Source organism: Musa acuminata, unplaced genomic scaffold, assembly GCF_036884655.1.
Source record: "Musa acuminata AAA Group cultivar baxijiao unplaced genomic scaffold, Cavendish_Baxijiao_AAA HiC_scaffold_1138, whole genome shotgun sequence".
In the NCBI taxonomy this organism is placed as follows: Eukaryota; Viridiplantae; Streptophyta; class Magnoliopsida; order Zingiberales; family Musaceae; genus Musa; species Musa acuminata.
This window is the reverse complement of record NW_027021350.1, coordinates 2,692,448-2,710,651: the sequence shown is the minus strand read 5'-3', so window position 1 is coordinate 2,710,651 and position 18,204 is coordinate 2,692,448. Positions and strand designations below refer to the sequence as shown.

At 37.0% G+C, this 18,204-nt stretch overlaps 1 protein-coding gene across 1 annotated transcript; it reads right to left on the bottom strand.

Annotated features, from left to right (window-relative positions):
* Positions 1-2,219: 2,219 nt before the first annotated feature.
* Positions 2,220-4,876, bottom strand: LOC135671293 (receptor-like protein kinase FERONIA). The gene is made up of 2 exons (XM_065179360.1): positions 4,721-4,876; positions 2,220-4,637 (listed from the first exon to the last, which is right to left on the bottom strand). The coding sequence occupies exon 2, from the start codon at positions 4,522-4,524 to the stop codon at positions 2,749-2,751; it is 1,776 nt and encodes a 591-aa protein (XP_065035432.1). The 5' UTR covers positions 4,525-4,637; positions 4,721-4,876; the 3' UTR covers positions 2,220-2,748.
* Positions 4,877-18,204: the final 13,328 nt, after the last annotated feature.

Below are 18,204 nucleotides of genomic sequence, written 5' to 3'. Positions count from 1 at the left end.
CAATCCTGGAAAGGCAAACGTCGTGGCTGATGCATTGAGTTGGAAAGTGGAGCTTGTGAATGCCATACAATTGGAGGGCAGAGACCAAGCAAGTCAGTTGCACTCCAACTTCCTTTCCAGGATAAGGGATGGACTGTATAGTGATCCCCAAGAAGTTACCTAGATGCAACTCATCGAAGAAGGCAAGACACGACGATTTTGGGTCCAGGAGGGACTCGTTTACACAAAAGGGAATATGGTTTATGTTCCCCAAGTGGACAATTTGAGGAGTGAACTCTTAAGAGAGTGTCACGATTCCCTCTGGGCTGGACACCCAGGCATTCACAGAACATTGACTCTCGTGGAGAGGGCCTTCTACTGGTCGAAGATGGGGATTGATGTGGAGGAATATGTTCGAAGGTGCCTCACTTGCCAACAAGACAAGGCGGAGCAGTGGAAGCTAGTGGGATTTTTGGAGTCGTTGCCCATACCAGAAAGGCGGTGGGAGAGCATTTCCTTGGACTTCATATCAAGCTTGCCACTTGTAGGGAGACTCGGATCGATACTCATGGTGGTCGATCGGTTTTCAAAGTATGCAACTTTCATTGCTACTCCCCTACACTGTTCAGCAAAGGAGGCGGCTAAGCTGATGATGAAAGATGTGGTGAAGTATTGGGGAGTCCCGCACAATATCATTAGTGATCGAGACGCTCAGTTCCTACAACTTGCAGCGGAGCTCTGCGACCAACAAGAGCCCCTTCGAGATCATTACAAGACAATAACCGTCAACTCCTCACACCATGGCAATCGGGTATATTGGAAGTAGTCCGTCAGCCTACCACTTTGCAAAGGAGTGGCACCGAAATGCAGATATTGTGCGGGCTTACTTGGAGAATGCGGCAAGAAGAATGAAGAAGTGGGCAGACTTGAGAAGGCGACCGCAAGAGTTCAAGGTCGGCGATTTGGTGTTGGTCAAGCTCCAACCAACATCACTCCAATTCTTTAGGAATAAAGTCCACAAAGGATTGGTGTGTAAGTATGAAGGGCCCTTCCCAATTATCAGCAGGGTAGGCAATGTCTCCTGCAAGTTGCAGCTGCCGGTGTGGTTCAAAATTCATAATGTTCTTCACGCCAATAACCTAAAAGCCTACCACTCGGATCCGCAAAATGCTTTCCGAAGTGTTCCAACTTGGCTACCCCCCACTACAGCCTCGTATAAGAAGCGAGTTGAAACCATTCTGGCGGACCGTAAGATAAAGCTACCCAATGGAGTTGAGCAGATAGAGTACTTGGTGAAGTGGCGAAAGCTTTCTTGAATTAAAGCTAGTTAGGAGCCTAAAGACGCCCTGTGACATGAAGAAACAATTATCAACAACTACCAATAAGCGTCGATGAGGGCGTCGACAGTTTAAGTGGGGGAGAATGTCACAAACGATCATCGCGCACCCGCAACAACTCCATTCAACGAACCGTTTGTCGATGTCATCTATATGTATAGTTGCTTGGTAGCATGTTTTGTCTTGGTTTTGAGTCATTTTGCTTGTAAAAATGTAAGTTCAAATAAGTTGCAGCGCTGTAAAGCGATCGCTCACCGAATCGAGCAAAACAGCCCCAAAACAGCTCTGTTTTCGTGTGCCATGGGTTGTTTTCTACAGTCTGCTTTCGCTCACCAAAACGTCAGCTATCTCAGCCCCTTGGAACCCCCCAGGTGGCACCGAGCTGGATGGGGCTTCGGTATAGTGTCGAGCGTTAAACAACTTTTCGAAAGTTCACACGTTACTTTGACAGAAACTTGTTGTTGTGCCCGGCACCCAGTGAGCAGTTGTTTGTGGACTTGCAGCTGTTCGTTCAACCCTCTAAAGTCCTTGTTTTCCCCCTCTCCCTCTTTTCTCTTGTGCATGCAAGATGCTAGCTGAATTGCTTGTAAAGCTTCCTCTCTTTTCGCGAGACGTTAAGACTTGTCCGTCGCTCGTTCTTTCGAACTAATCAACTTTCTCTTTTACAGGTTCTTCGGGACCTGCGAGAGGTTGCAAGTGGGCTGATCTTTGCGGAGCAATATCGCAAGGGTAAAACACGACTTAGGCAACGCAAACTAAGTTTGCGTCTTTGCCGCAAGGGTGCCTCGCGACTTAGGTAACACAAGCTAAATTCGCGTCTTGGCCGCAAGAGTGCCTCATGCCTTAGGCAATTCTAGCTAAGGTCATGACATAACACTCTAAGTTACAAATCTCTGTTGCTAATTGCAAAAAACATGACAATTCTAACATTCTTGGAAGTACAAAATATATTGTTCAAGATCGTAGGCCCTCAGCAGCTATAGGAAAATTTATATATCGACAATTATTGCAGTATTAGCATCATGAACATTCTAAAGTACTCTGTGGAGCATCTGCAGTCTCTATGAGCTGCATCATTCTAAACTACTCTGGATCGAAGTAACCAAAGCTGCCCTTCACCACCGTGCTGACATGGGACTTGTTGGCGGTCGGACCACTCTTCGAGAGACTGAAATCTGAAACTATTGCAACCCATTTGCCATCTAACAGTATATTTGTTGCCTTCACATCTCGATGTATGATGGTATGCTTGGCACCAGTGTGAAGGTAATGCAGACGGCATGTAGCCCCGATGCAGATCTCAAGACACTGTTTCCATGGAAGAGGTGGCTTCAGTGTCTTGTAAAGATTCTCGCAGAGGCTTCCCTGGGCTATGTAATCGTAAACTATGATTCTCCTCGAGGTAACCGATCAAAGAGACAAGGTGGTTGTGTCAGAGCTTGGAAAGCATCTCAATCTCAGTCTGGAGTTGATGGAAACCTTGCTCGGACATCGGGTTAGCATGCTTGATGGCTAACTTTGTGATCCCACCATCTTTCTCCCCACGGTAGACCTTTCTGAACCCACCAACTCCAAGAAGAAGGGACTCATCAAAGTCACTTGTGGCAGCTTTTATCTCTGCAATGGAGAAGTAGCGGCAGAGGTTAGACTCGGCCGACACAGCTGAACGTGTGTTGCCATAGAGGGAGAGAGGCGACGAACCATAAGGCCCATTGCTTGTAACTGCACCCTTCCCTTTCTTCATCTTCTTATTCTTCTGGCATTTGCACATTCCAATCAGGCAAATAACAGCGAGCAAAACAGCAAAAGCTCCAATCACTCCAACAATAACAGGAACTTCACTCTTGTGTTTTGCACTTCCCTTCCTGACATCTCTAGGATCAACGTATAACTGCGAGCGTGCTCCTGGATTAAGACCAGCCAGGCTGCCATTACTGTTCTGCAACTTGAACACCTCAAGCCCATTCAAGATGGAATCATAATACTCTGGTTTGGAGAGTGTATCTAGATGAAGCGCAACCCACAGATCCATCTGTCCTCTTCCCATTGTCATCACCACATAGTCCCTGTACACAGGGATACCGATACCGCCACTCCAACCAATGACATCAGCTTCTTCTGTTGCAGTCTGGTTATTAAGGTAGATGTCAAAGACTCTCTGGTTTACCTTCACTATCGGATACTGGATCTCACAGAAATGTAGCCGGACAAGGTAATAGAAGCCAGCATCCACAGGGAGAATCCAGGTTAAATTGTAGTTCAAGTTCACACGTGCATTTGGACCCATTGATCTTGCTGTGGAGTAGACATCCGGTGGTGCAATGTAACTTGGAACACTGGTCGGGTATGTGATGGTAACATTTGGATCGTTGGAGTAGGTCACACCAAATGCAGCCCCATAAATGTAAGGCGAGTCGTCGTCCCAAGAGCGGAACAAGCCGGAGTCTTCGATGGGGGAAATTGCTTGCCCACCCACATTGAGCCGGTAAACTGTCTCCAGAGCATGGTCGGGATCGATAGTGTAAACAATATGACCATCATCTCCATCGACAAGCAAAGGTGTTGCTGAGCTAAACAAGTCGGGGATTGATACAATCTCGATACCGTTAATGAAGGCATAGGAGTTGGGATGGGTGGTTGATGGAATGAAAGTGAGGTTTAGGCCGCCGGTGGAGACGTTTACGGAGTATTCACGGATTAGATAGGCGAAATTTAGGGCATCAGCAGTTAGGTAGGAGCTGAAGTTGTGAAGAAGGGTGTAAGGGCCAGATGTGACGGAGAAGAAGGCATCGGAAACGGCATGGTTGGAGTAATCGGAAGGGTAGAAATGGAGGCGGATAAATTTCCGGCCGGCGCTGAGAGGGAAGCGGTAGGTGAAGGGAGAAGTGAAGACCCGAGCGGTCGAGTACGGGACCGTGGAGACTGATGGATCTTGATGTAGAGCATCGAAGCTGCCGCCGCCGTTCAAGGAGGGGGCGTACCTGGTTCCGGTGTCCCCGGTCCAGGATCGTCCGTCGAAGCTAGATGCCTGGCCGGAGGCGCCGCAGTTGAGGAGGATGTCGTCTCTTGGCACGTAATAGGTGGAGTTGTCGACGGCAACGACGACCAAAGTAGCCGCCAATAGCGAGAAGGCGACGGAGGCACAGAGAAGGGAACGGAGCTGCATCAGAGACCATGACTGATCCAGGAAAAGGAACCCTAAATCCATCAAAAATCGGATCTTTAACGAAGAAATCGATTGGCCTCACTCTACTCTCCCGAATTCAGCAGGGAAAATTAGCATTCAACATCTAAATCTTCAACTCCCGCGCTCACGTTCAGCTAAAAGCAGAGGAAAACCAGCTAATATTGCATCAAAATCAACCTTGGAAACAAGGGAGAAATCAGGCGGTAGAGAGAGTTACCACGAAGAACCGCGAGAGAGTTGAAATGGGAGTCGCGGAGGGAGGCGTTCACGATATGCGTCTGCGCCACGAACGTCGCAAGCAAGAGATTGCAGGAGTCCAGATTTTTCGAGTGAATAGTATGCAGTCTGCGCGAAGACTGACACAGACAAACACACGGAGTCAACATAAAGAAATGCTCGGTGGTCGACTCAGCATCCACTCGAGTTTGGTATTCATATGCAATTGGTCGATCAAAGACTCGACTGAGTCAAGTAAATATGTGGACGATGTTTGGACTTTCACCATTTCATCAAAATTTGACCAAATTTGAAGAAATCGAAGAAATTGAAATAATCCAAAGTATTCACATGAAAAAACCAAAAAAAATTATCATTTAAAATTTTTAAAAATAAAGAATTATATTTTTATCCATCTCGGAGCAATTTAAAGGTTTCTTAAAAGTCACGATTTGTTTAGACTGAGTTACACTGAATTGCACCAAATTTTATAATAATTAAAAAACTTATTTAGAAGTTAAAAGGTTAATAAATATTGTATAAAAGTTTTAAAATTTGATGAAATTAAAAAATAAGAAAAACTTAGAGTAATCAGAAAATGAAAATACTATAAAAATATCAAATAAATTTTAGAAAAATCAGAAAAGTTATATTTTTGTGCATCGGGGAGTAATCTAAAGGTTTGTCAAAAGTTTAAACTTGTTTTGACTAAGTTTAGACCGAGTAATACTATTTTTAAAATTACCTCTAAAAATAATGTAAGTGGGTCTAAATGCGAGTATTTTTGGATCACACATTCAGAAGAATAGGTTTTGTTGGAAAAATTTATTATAACCGAATAATAATTCAATGAATCAATCAGACATTAAATTTTTACATAAAAATTTTAATACGAAAAAAATCATGGGACCGTAATCTAATTCAAACTTTTACTATCACCAATAATGATAATATATTTATAATAAATCTTCTCCAGAATAACAAGAGGATCATAATAATATTAAAAACCGACTCAGTATATCATAATAGATCTCGTAAAATGAAAAGTTTAGGTTTCACCAAATGGATATAGTAGAAAAGCATCTCAGAGATGATAAACTGTAGATCAACACGTTAAAATTATAGAGCTTGATGTAAAGATTCACCACATAAGTAATGCTCCCAAATCATGATCTTTAGATTGACACTCAAAAGGTGTTAGTGTTGTTGCAGTGATGTATTTAATTGAACCGTCTATCATGTGTATTATTGCTAAGTCTAAATAAAGAGCTGTCAATGCCCTCGAGGTATCACCTCATGTCGAATATCGATGACACATAAGAATTATTTGACAATGCTAATAGTGCACATGCCTTCAAAAATAGAGTACTGCAATACACATTTATTATTTCTCCATCACACATGTTGTTTCAATCTTCTTCTTGCTCAACATGTCCTGCAAGTAGATCAACATCAAGCTTTATAGTATCTTCCTGCACATCTCCCCCATCACCCTGATATACTGGAGGAGTAACTGGGTCACAATCTGTTAATCCTTCTACAGAAGTCTTGGCTTGTATCTTCTCATTCAAATCCTCAAAGAAAACTACATCTCTGCTTCTAAACACCTTCTATTTTTCTGGATCCCACAACCTGTAACCAAACTGATCATGTGAGTAGCTAAGAAAAATATATTTTTTAGTCTTACCATCCAGCTTGGGCCTCTCATTGTCTGGAAAATGTGCAAATGCACGACAACCAAACACTCTCAAATGCTTGTAGGAAATATCTTTCCTGACCATTCATGCTCTACAACATCACCATCTATGGCTGTACATGGTGATAAGTTGATCACACCAACTGCAGTCCTCAAAGCATCATCCCAAAACCTTTTGGGTAGCTTGGCCTATGTAAGCATACATCTGATCTTTTTCATGATGGTGCGGTTCATCCTCTTTGCAATTGCATTATGCTGAGATATACCAGAAACTGTCATCTCATGTTGGATCCCATGTGACCTACAATAATCATCAAATAATCCTGTGTACTCACCACCATTATATGATCTTATGCATTTTAATTGCTTTTCTGTCTCCTTTTCAACCCTAGCATGAAACTCTTTGAAGACATTAATCACCTGATCTTTGGTCTTCAAAGCATTGGCTCAAACTTTCCTGGAAAAATCATCTATAAAAGTGATAAAATAAAGTACACCACTTATACCAAGAATATCAACAGATCCACCAAGAGTTTTTGTTCTCAAAGGACCACATACATCTGTATAAACACGGTCTAAGACATGCATTTTTCTAGATAAAGCAGGACTAGCAAATAAAACTCTATGTTGTTTACCAACCAAACAATCAATACAAGGGTTCAGATGTGTACCTCTGAGGTATGGCAATACCTTTCTCTTGAAAAGAGCTTGCAGCACCTTCTCGCTTATGTGTCCCAATCGCCTATGCCATAACTCCATGCTGAAGTCTTTCTCTATAGTATTTAACTACTCACCATAAGCTTTAGTCTACAACCTGTACAAAGTATGACATTTCTTTTCACTAGCTATAACAAAAGAACCCTTATTGAGCTTCCATTGCCTTTTCTAAAATCTGCTATCATAGTCTTTATCATCTAGTCTTCCAACTGAAATTAAATTCAGCCTCAAAGTCAATCACATGCCTTACAGCCTCAAGCACCAACTTGTAACCAAGGTTGGTCTCTAAATGGATATCACCCATGCCAATGAAGTTCGTTATGCCATAGTTGCCCATCTTGACAACACCAAAATTTTTAGACCTATATGTAGCAAAAAACTCCTTTCGTGGTGTTTCGTGGTGTAGCATGATAAGAAGCACCTGTGTCAATCACACACTCAATATCTTAACACACACAAGCAAAAATATCAACAGAAGGAGACAAAATCAAATAATCACCACCTTGCACTATAGCTGTAGTATTATCCTTTGACTCTGTAGACTCCACTTCTTTTCCCTTTTTCTTGATCTTCTTAGGTTGCTTACATTAGTTCTTGTAATGTTCGTTCTCACCAAAGTTAGAGCAAATAATATCTTTTCTTGATCTTGACTTGCTCCTACCCATACGTGATCTACTTCTAAACTTTGGCCTTTATCTGTTCTTTAAGATAAGTGCTTGTGAATAATTCTGAGAAGTTGCTGAATTTTTTCTTCTCAACTCTTCATTCAATAAATTGCTTGTTAATTAACTCATGGTGACAACACCATCTGGCGCAGAATTATTGAGGGAAACCGTCAGTGTCTCCAAACTTTCTAGTAATGAACTGAGAAGTAACAATGCCTGCAACTAATCATCAAGAGATATTTTCATATAGGATAACTGGTTAGTAATACTTTGCATTTCATTCAAATGCTCAGTAATAGAAGTACCCTCTCTATATTTTAGGTTCACAAGTTTTCTTATCGTAAAAGCTTTGTTACCTTCTGTTTTTCTTTCATAGAGACTTTCCAATTTTTTCCAAAGGGAATATGTAGAACTTTCAGTAGAAACATGGTGAAAGACACTATCATCAAGCCACTATCAAATAAACCCAACTATTTTTCGATCTAACCTCTTTCACTCATTATCTGTTATAGTTGTGGGTTTTGCACTATCCCACTGCAAAGGTCCATACAAATCTTTGCAATACAAGAGATCTTCTATTCTTGATTTCCATATCATCCAATTATTTCCATTCAAACTAATCATACGAGAAACACTACTGGCCTCCATGTTCAAATACAAAAATTAAATCACCACAACCCTGCTATGATAATCTAAAGTATTCACATGAAAAAACCAAAATAATTATCATTTAAAATTTTTAAAAATAAAGAATTATATTTTTATCCATCTCAGAGCAATTTAAAGGTTTCTTAAAAGTCACGATTTGTTTAGACTGAGTTACACTGAATTGCACCAAATTTTATAAAAATTAAAAAACTTATTTATAAGTTAAAAGGTTAATAAATATTATATGAAAGTTTTAAAATTTGAAGAAATTAGAAAATTAGAAAAACTTATAGTAATCAGAAAATGAAAATACTATAAAAATATCAAATAAATTTTAGAAAAATCAGAAAAGTTATAATTTTGTGCATCAGGGAGTAATCTAAAGGTTTGTCAAAAGTTTAAACTTGTTTTGACTAAGTTTAGACCGAGTAATACTATTTTTAAAATTACCTCTAAAAATAATGTAAGTGGGTCTAAATGCAAGTATTTTTGGATCACAAGAATAGGTTTTGTTGGAAAAAATTATTATAACCGAATAATAATTCAATGACTCAATCAGACATTAATTTTTTACATGAAAATTTTAATACGAAAAAAATCACGGGACCGTAATCTAATTCAAACTTTTACTATCACCAATAATGATAATATATTTATAATAAATCTTCTCTAAAATAACAAGAGGATCATAATAATATTAAAAACCGACTCAGTATATCATAATGGATCTCGTAAAATGAAAAGTTTAGGTCTCACCAAATGGATATAGTAGAAAAACATCTCAGAGATGATAAACTGTAGATCAACACGTTAAAATTATAGAGCTTGTAAGGATTCACCACAAAAGTAATGCTCCCAAATCATGATCTTTAGATTGACACTCAAAAGGTGTTAGTGTTGTTGCAGTGATGTATTTAATTGAACCGTCTATCATGTGTCTTATTGCTAAGTCTAAATAATGAGCTGTCAATGCCCTCCAGGTATCCCTGAAACAATATGACACATATTAATAACCTCAAAATTTTATAGTACCTCATGTCGAATATCGATGACACATAAGAATTATTTGACAATGCTAATAGTGCACATGCCTTCTAAAATAGAGTACTGCAATACACATTTATTATTTCTCCATCACACATGTTTTTTCAATCTTCTTCTTTCTCAACATGTCCTGCAAATAGATCAACATCAAGCTCTATAGTATCTTCCTGAATATCTACCCCATCACCCTGATATACTGGAGGAGTAACTGGGTCACAATCTGCTAATCCTTCTACAGAAGTCTTGGCTTGTATCTTCTCATTCAAATCCTCAAAGGTTTGATCCTCAAATAAAACTACATCTCTGCTTCTAAACTCCTTCTATTTTTCTGGATCCCACAACCTGTAACCAAACTGATCATGTGAGTAGCTAAGAAAAATATATTCTTTAGTCGTACCATCCAGCTTGGGCCTCTCATTGTTTGGAACATGTGCAAATGCACGACAACCAAACACTCTCAAATATTTGTAGGAAATATCTTTCCTAACCATATATGCTCTACAACATCACCATCTAGGGCTGTACATGGTGATAAGTTTATCACATCAACTGCAGTCCTCAAAGCCTCATCCCAAAACCTTTTGGGTAGCTTGGCCTATGAAAGCATACATCTGATCTTTTTCATGATGGTGCGGTTCATCCTCTTTGCAATTGCATTATGCTGAGATGTACCAGAAACTATCATCTCATGTTGGATCCCATGTGACCTACAATAATCATCAAATAATCCTGTGTACTCACCACCATTATATGATCTTATGCATTTTAATTGCTTTTCTATCTCCTTTTCAACCCTAGCATGAAACTCTTTGAAGACATTAATCACTTGATCTTTGGTCTTCAAAGCATAGGCTCAAACTTTCCTGGAAAAAATGTCTATAAAAGTGATAAAATAAAGTACACCACTTATACCAAGAACATCAATAGATCCACCAGGAGTTTTTGTCCTCAAAGGACCACATACATCTGTATAAACATAGTCTAAGGCATGCATTTTTCTAGACAAAGCAGGACTAGCAAATAAAACTCTATGTTGTTTACCAACCAAACAATCAATACAAGGGTTCATATGTGTACCTCTGAGGTATGGCAATACCTTTCTCTTGGAAAGAGCTTGCAGCACCTTCTCGCTTATGTGTCCCAATCGCCTATGCCATAACTCCATGCTGAAGTCTTTCTCTGTAGTATTTAACTACTCAACCATAAGCTTTAGTCTAAAACCTGTATAAAGTATGACATTTCTTTTCACTAGCTATAACAAGAGAACCCTTATTGAGCTTCCATTGCCCTTTCTAAAATCTGCTATTATAGTCTTCATCATGTAGTCTTCCAACTGAAATTAAATTCAGCCTCAAGTCAACCACATGCCTCAAATCCTTAAGCACCAACTTGCAACCAAGGTTGGTCTTTAAATGAATATCACCCATGCCAATGATGTTCGTTATGCCATAGTTGCCCATCTTGACAACACCAAAATTTTTAGACCTGTTGTAGCAAAAAACTCCTTTCGTGGTGTAGCATGATAAGAAGCACCTGTGTCAATCACCCACTCAATATCCTAACACACAAGTAAAAATATCAACAGAAGGAGACAAAATCAAATAATCACCACCCTGCACTATAGCTGTAGTATTATCCTTTGACTTTGTAGACTCCACTTCTTTTTCCTTTTTCTTGATCTTCTTATGTTGCTTACATTAGTTCTTGTAATGTTCTTTCTCACCAAAGTTATAGCAAATAATATCTTTTCTTGATCTTGACTTGCTCCTACCCATACGTGAACTACTTCTAGACTTTGGCCTTCCTCTGTTCTTTAAGATAAGTGCTTGTGAATAATTCTGAGAAGTTGCTGAATTTTTTCTTCTCAACTCTTCATTCAATAAACTGCTTGTTACTTAACTCATGGTGACAACACCATCTGGCGCAGAATTACTGAGGGAAACCGCTAGTGTCTCCCAACTTTCTGGTAATGAACTGAGAAGTAACAATGCCTGCAACTCATCATCAAGAAACATTTTCATATATGATAACTGGTTAGTAATACTTTGCATTTCATTCAAATGCTCAGTAATAGAAGTACCCTCTCTATATTTTAGGTTCACAAGTTTTCTTATCATAAAAGCTTTGTTACCAGTTGTTTTTCTTTCATAGAGACCTTCCAATTTTTTCCAAAGAGAATATGTAGAACTTTCAGTAGAAACATGGTGAAAGACACTATCATCAAGCCACTATCAAATAAACCCAACTATTTTTCGATCTAACCTCTTCCACTCATTATCTGTCATAGTTGTGGGTTTTGTACTATCCCACTGCAAAGGTCCATACAAATCTTTGCAATACAAGAGATCTTCTATTCTTGATTTCCATATCATCCAATTATTTCCATTCAAACTAATCATACCAGAAACACTACTGTCCTCCATGTTCAAATACAAAAATTAAATCATCACAACCCTGCTTTGATAATCCAAAGTATTCACATGAAAAAACCAAAAAAAATTATCATTTAAAATTTTTAAAAATAAAGAATTATATTTTTATCCATCTCGGAGCAATTTAAAGGTTTCTTAAAAGTCACGATTTGTTTAGACTGAGTTACACTGAATTGCACCAAATTTTATAATAATTAAAAAACTTATTTAGAAGTTAAAAGGTTAATAAATATTGTATAAAAGTTTTAAAATTTGATGAAATTAAAAAATAAGAAAAACTTAGAGTAATCAGAAAATGAAAATACTATAAAAATATCAAATAAATTTTAGAAAAATCAGAAAAGTTATATTTTTGTGCATCGGGGAGTAATCTAAAGGTTTGTAAAAAGTTTAAACTTGTTTTGACTAAGTTTAGACCGAGTAATACTATTTTTAAAATTACCTCTAAAAATAATGTAAGTGGGTCTAAATGCGAGTATTTTTGGATCACACATTCAGAAGAATAGGTTTTGTTGGAAAAATTTATTATAACTGAATAATAATTCAATGAATCAATCAGACATTAAATTTTTACATAAAAATTTTAATACGAAAAAAATCATGGGACCGTAATCTAATTCAAACTTTTACTATCACCAATAATGATAATATATTTATAATAAATCTTCGACAGAATAACAAGAGGATCATAATAATATTGAAAACCGACTCAGTATATCATAATGGATCTCGTAAAATGAAAAGTTTAGGTCTCACCAAATGGATATAGTAGAAAAGCATCTCAGAGATGATAAATTGTAGATCAACACGTTAAAATTATAAAGCTTGCTGTAAGGTTTCACCATATAAGTAATGCTCCCAAATCATGATCTTTAGATTGACACTCAAAAGGTGTTAGTGTTGTTACAGTGATGTATTTAATTGAACCGTCTATCATGTGTCTTATTGCTAAGTCTAAATAATGAGCTGTCAATGCCCTCGAGGATTCCCTGAAACAATATGACACATATTAATAACCTCAAAATTTTATAGTACCTCATGTCGAATATCGATGACACATAAGAATTATTTGACAATGCTAATAGTGCACATGCCTTCTAAAATAGAGTACTGCAATACACATTTATTATTTCTCCATCACACATGTGGTTTCAATCTTCTTCTTGCTCAACATGTCCTGCAAGTAGATCAACATCAAGCTCTATAGTATCTTCCTGCACATCTCCCCCATCACCCTAATATATTGGAGGAGTAACTAGGTCACAATCTGATAATCCTTCTACAGAAGTCTTGGCTTGTATCTTCTCATTCAAATCCTCAAAGGTTTGATCATCAAAGAAAACTACATCTCTGCTTCTAAACATCTTCTATTTTTCTGGATCCCAAAACCTGTAACCAAACTGATCATGTGAGTAGCCAAGAAAAATATATTCTTTAGTCTTACCATCCAGCTTGGGCTTCTCATTGTTTGGAACATGTGCAAATGCACGACAACCAACCACTCTCAAATGCTTGTAGGAAACATCTTTCCTGACCATACATGCTCTATAACATCACCATTTAGGGTTGTACATGGTGACAAGTTGATCACATCAACTGCAGTCCTCAAAGCCTCATCCCAAAACCTTTTGGGTAGCTTGGCCTATGAAAGCATACATCTGATCTTTTTCATGATGGTGCGATTCATCCTCTTTGCAATTGCATTATGCTGAGATGTACCGGAAACTGTCATCTCATGTTGGATCCCATGTGACCTACAATACTTATCAAATAATCCTGTGTACTCACCACCATTATATGATCTTATGCATTTTAATTACTTTTTTGTCTCATTTTCAACCCTAGCATGAAATTCTTTGAAGACATTAATCACCTGATCTTTGGTCTTCAAAGCATAGGCTCAAACTTTCTTGGAAAAATCATCTATAAAAGTGATAAAATAAAGTACACCACTTATACCAAGAACATCAACAGATCCACCAGGAGTTTTTGTCCTCAAAGGACCACATACATCTGTATAAACACGGTCTAAGGCATGCATTTTTCTAGACAAAGCAGGACTAGCAAATAAAACTCTGTGTTGTTTACCAACCAAACAATTAATACAAGGGTTCAGATGTGTACCTTTGAGGTATGGCAATACCTTTCTCTTGGAAATAGCTTGCAGCGCCTTCTCGCTTATGTGTCCCAATCGCCTATGCCATAACTCAATGCTGAAGTCTTTCTCTGTAGTATTTAACTACTCACCATAAGCTTTAGTCTACAACCTGTACAAAGTATGACATTTCTTTTCACTAGCTATAACAAGAGAACCCTTATTGAGCTTCCATTGTCCTTTCTAAAATCTGCTATCATAGTCTTCATCATGTAGTCTTCCAACTGAAATTAAATTCAGCCTCAAGTCAACCACATGCCTCAAATCCTTAAGCACCAACTTGCAACCAAGGTTGGTCTTTAAATGGATATCACCCATGCCATTGATGTTCGTTATGCCATAGTTGCCCATCTTGACAACACCAAAATTTTTAGACCTGTATGTAGCAAAAAACTCCTTTTGTGGTGTAGCATGATAAGAAGCACCTGTGTCAATCACCCACTCAATATCCTAACACACAAGCAAAAATATCAACAGAAGGAGATAAAATCAAATAATCACCACCCCCTGCACTATAGCTGTAGTATTATCCTTTGACTCTGTAGACTCCACTTCTTTTTCCTTTTTCTTGATCTTCTTATGTTGCTTACATTAGTTCTTGTAATATTCTTTCTCACCAAAGTTATAGCAAATAATATCTTTTCTTGATCTTGACTTGCTCCTACCCATACGTGAACTACTTTTAGACTTTGGCCTTCCTCTGTTCTTTAAGATAAGTGCTTGTGAATAATTCTAAGAAGTTGCTGAATTTTTTCTTCTCAACTCTTCATTCAATAAACTGCTTGTTACTTAACAGATGGTGACAACACCATCTGGCGCAGAATTACTGAGGGAAACCGCTAGTGTCTCCCAACTTTCTGGTAATGAACTGAGAAGTAACAATGCCTGCAACTCATCATCAAGAGACATTTTCATAGAGGATAACTGGTTAGTAATACTTTGCATTTCATTCAAATGCTCAGTAATAGAAGTACCCTCTCTATATTTTAGGTTCACAAGTTTTCTTATCATAAAAGCTTTGTTACCAGTTGTTTTTCTTTCATAGAGACCTTCCAATTTTTTCTAAAGAGAATATGTAGAACTTTCAGTAGAAACATGGTGAAAGACACTATCATCAAACCACCATCAAATAAACCCAACTATTTTTTTATCTAACCTCTTCCACTCATCATCTGTTATAGTTGTGGGTTTTGCACTATCCCCCTACAAAGGTCCATACAAATCTTTGCAATACAAGAGATCTTCTATTCTTGATTTCCATATCATCCAATTGTTTCCATTCAAACTAATCATACGAGAAACACTACTGGCCTCCATGTTCAAATACAAAAGTTAAATCACCACAACCCTGCTTTGATACAAGTTGATGAGATATAAAGAGAAATAACTTTTGTATATGAACAAATACTAGCAAGCCATAACACACAACGGAATTAAATAGAACTACAATCAAATAGAACACCAAGATATATGTGAAAAACCCCTTCAATGTGATGGGTAAAAACCACGGGGCAAATTAGAGATAATCCACTATAATAATAATGAATATACAAATCTCAATCTTTTGTCCAAAACCCTAGCAACAATCACAAGAGAATAACTGGGATACAAGGATCACGTCACTATGCTCAATATCTAAATCCTCCCTAATTCTCCCTAAGTAATCACAGTAAGAATCTACTATAGATCTGATATAACCTGATATGAAAGCATTGTTAGATGATTGAGAATAGTCTCTCTGTGTTGTTCTTGTCTTCTTCCCTTTTTTTCTCTTCCTTTTCTGCCTTATTCTCCTCCTTTTCTTTAGAATCCCGTGGCTACAAAAAACTGCCCTATTACTGCCTTTTTCTGCCTCTTTTTATAGCCACCACACCCCCCAATATAAATTAGGGTTTGGTTAAGAGGGGGGTGAGCTGTGGGCTAATAAATCCCACCTTGGGCTGAATATGGGTTGTCAGCCCAACAACGACTCCCGGTAAGCTCTTGGACTTCACGACGATCTTCTTATCAAGTTCCGACGAGCTTCTTTAGCAAGCTCTTGGACTTCTCGATCAATTCTGACAGAACTTCCGATGAACGTCCGGACTTCCGACGAACTCTCGAACTCCCAACGAAATCACGTTCTTGACTCCGGGACTTTATTTTGCTTTATGCCTTGCTATCGTAGTTAATCCTACATATATAAAAACCTATTTCGATCTATACAATTAATACTAAGCTAATCGGATGTTGTCTGGCATATCATTGGTTCATCAACGCCTCGTCCGATTGTTCGACGCATCGTCCTCTCTTGCAGCCTATTGCCCAATCGGTCAGTTGACCTCCGCAACTCCGATTTCCTTGGTGCAATAGTCACTCTTCTTGGCCCGATGCTCGAACTCATGGCTCGAAGCCTTCTGTCGATACGTCAACCGATCCTTCGGCTCAGCGTCCAATCTTTTGACATGTATTTCTTCGGCCCAATATGATTCTTCCTGTTTTAATTGTCTCTCACTGATCAAAGCATCCCACCTCACTCAAAACGTATATCAAATCATAAATACTATCAATTGGTTTTATCATCAAAATCCGAGATTCAACGGTATGTTGGTCTCGACCTTAGTGTTTTGGACCGAAATTTTAAATATGTTCCAAACCTATTTATAAGCACAAATATTATTAATATTGTACAATTTCATCAAAGTTTGAGAAAGTTTGATGAAATAAATAATTTAAAGTATTTAAATGTTGAAAAAACCAAAACATTAGCATTTAAATTCATATATATATATATATATATATATATATATATATATATATATATATATATATATATATATATATATATATATATATATATATATATCTTTTTGTTCATCTTGGAGCAATTCAAAGGTTTGCTAAATGTTTTAACTTATTTTGATCAGGTTTAGAACCAACTACACTACTTTTTGAATTACTCCAAAAATAGTGTATAGTGTAAGTGTCTCTAGATCATGGCATGAGATCAAACTTTCAGGATAGATGTCAAACCTATTTAGAAACTAAAATGTTAAAAAAATTATATGAAAACATCAAATTTTATAAAATTTGAATAAAATATCATAAAATGGCAAATAAATTCTTAAAATAGGAAAAAAAATTATATTTTTGTCCATCTGGGAGCAATTCAAAAGTTAGTTTTATGAAAGTTTCAACTTGTTTGGACTATGTTAAGATTTATTTGCACTATTATTAAATTATCCCCCAAAAATAATATAAGTGGTTTTAAGTGATGTTGTTTTTGTGCCAAAATTTCAGAATAGGTTTCAAACCTATTTAAAGCTCAAATGTTAAATAACATTACATAGAAGAATCAAATTTTGCTAAAAATTATAGAAATTAAAAAAATCAGAGTATTCGCAATCTGAAAATACCAAAATGTAATCATATAAATATTTAAAAATAGAAAAAAGTTAGTTGGTTTAATACATCCAGGATCAATTTTTAAAAAACATTTCCTGAAAGTTCCAACTTGTTTTGACTATGTTTAGACCCAAATTTATTTTTTTAATTATCCAAAAATAATTTAAGTGAACCAAACTTTTAAAATAGGTTTAAGATCGACTTATAAGCTCAAATGTTACTAATTTCATATATTTTGATAAAATTCAGAGTATTCACACGTTGAAAATTTCTAAAAAATATTATTTAAAATTTTAAAAATAGAAAAGTTATATTTTTTTTTCCCATCTGAAAGCGATTCAAAAGTTTAACTTGTTTTAATCAAGTTTAGACGTAGTTACACTATTTTTTGAACTACCCAAAAAATATTGTATGTGGGTCTAAGTGATGGTGCTTTTGGATCAAAATTTTAGAATAATTTCAAACCTACTTAGAAGCTGAAATGTTAAAAAACATTTCATGGAAATATCAAAATTTGAAGAAATTAAAGAAATTAAAAATTTTAACATATTCTTGAAAATATATAAAAATATCAAATAAATTTTAAAATATAAATAATTGTATTTGTGTCCATCTTGGAGCAATGTTTTTAGCTTGTTTTGATCAGGTTTAGACTTAGTTACATTCTTTCTGAAATGCCTTGAGAATAGTACAAATGGGTGTAGTTCATGTTGTTTTTGGACCAAAATTTTAGAATAGCTGTCA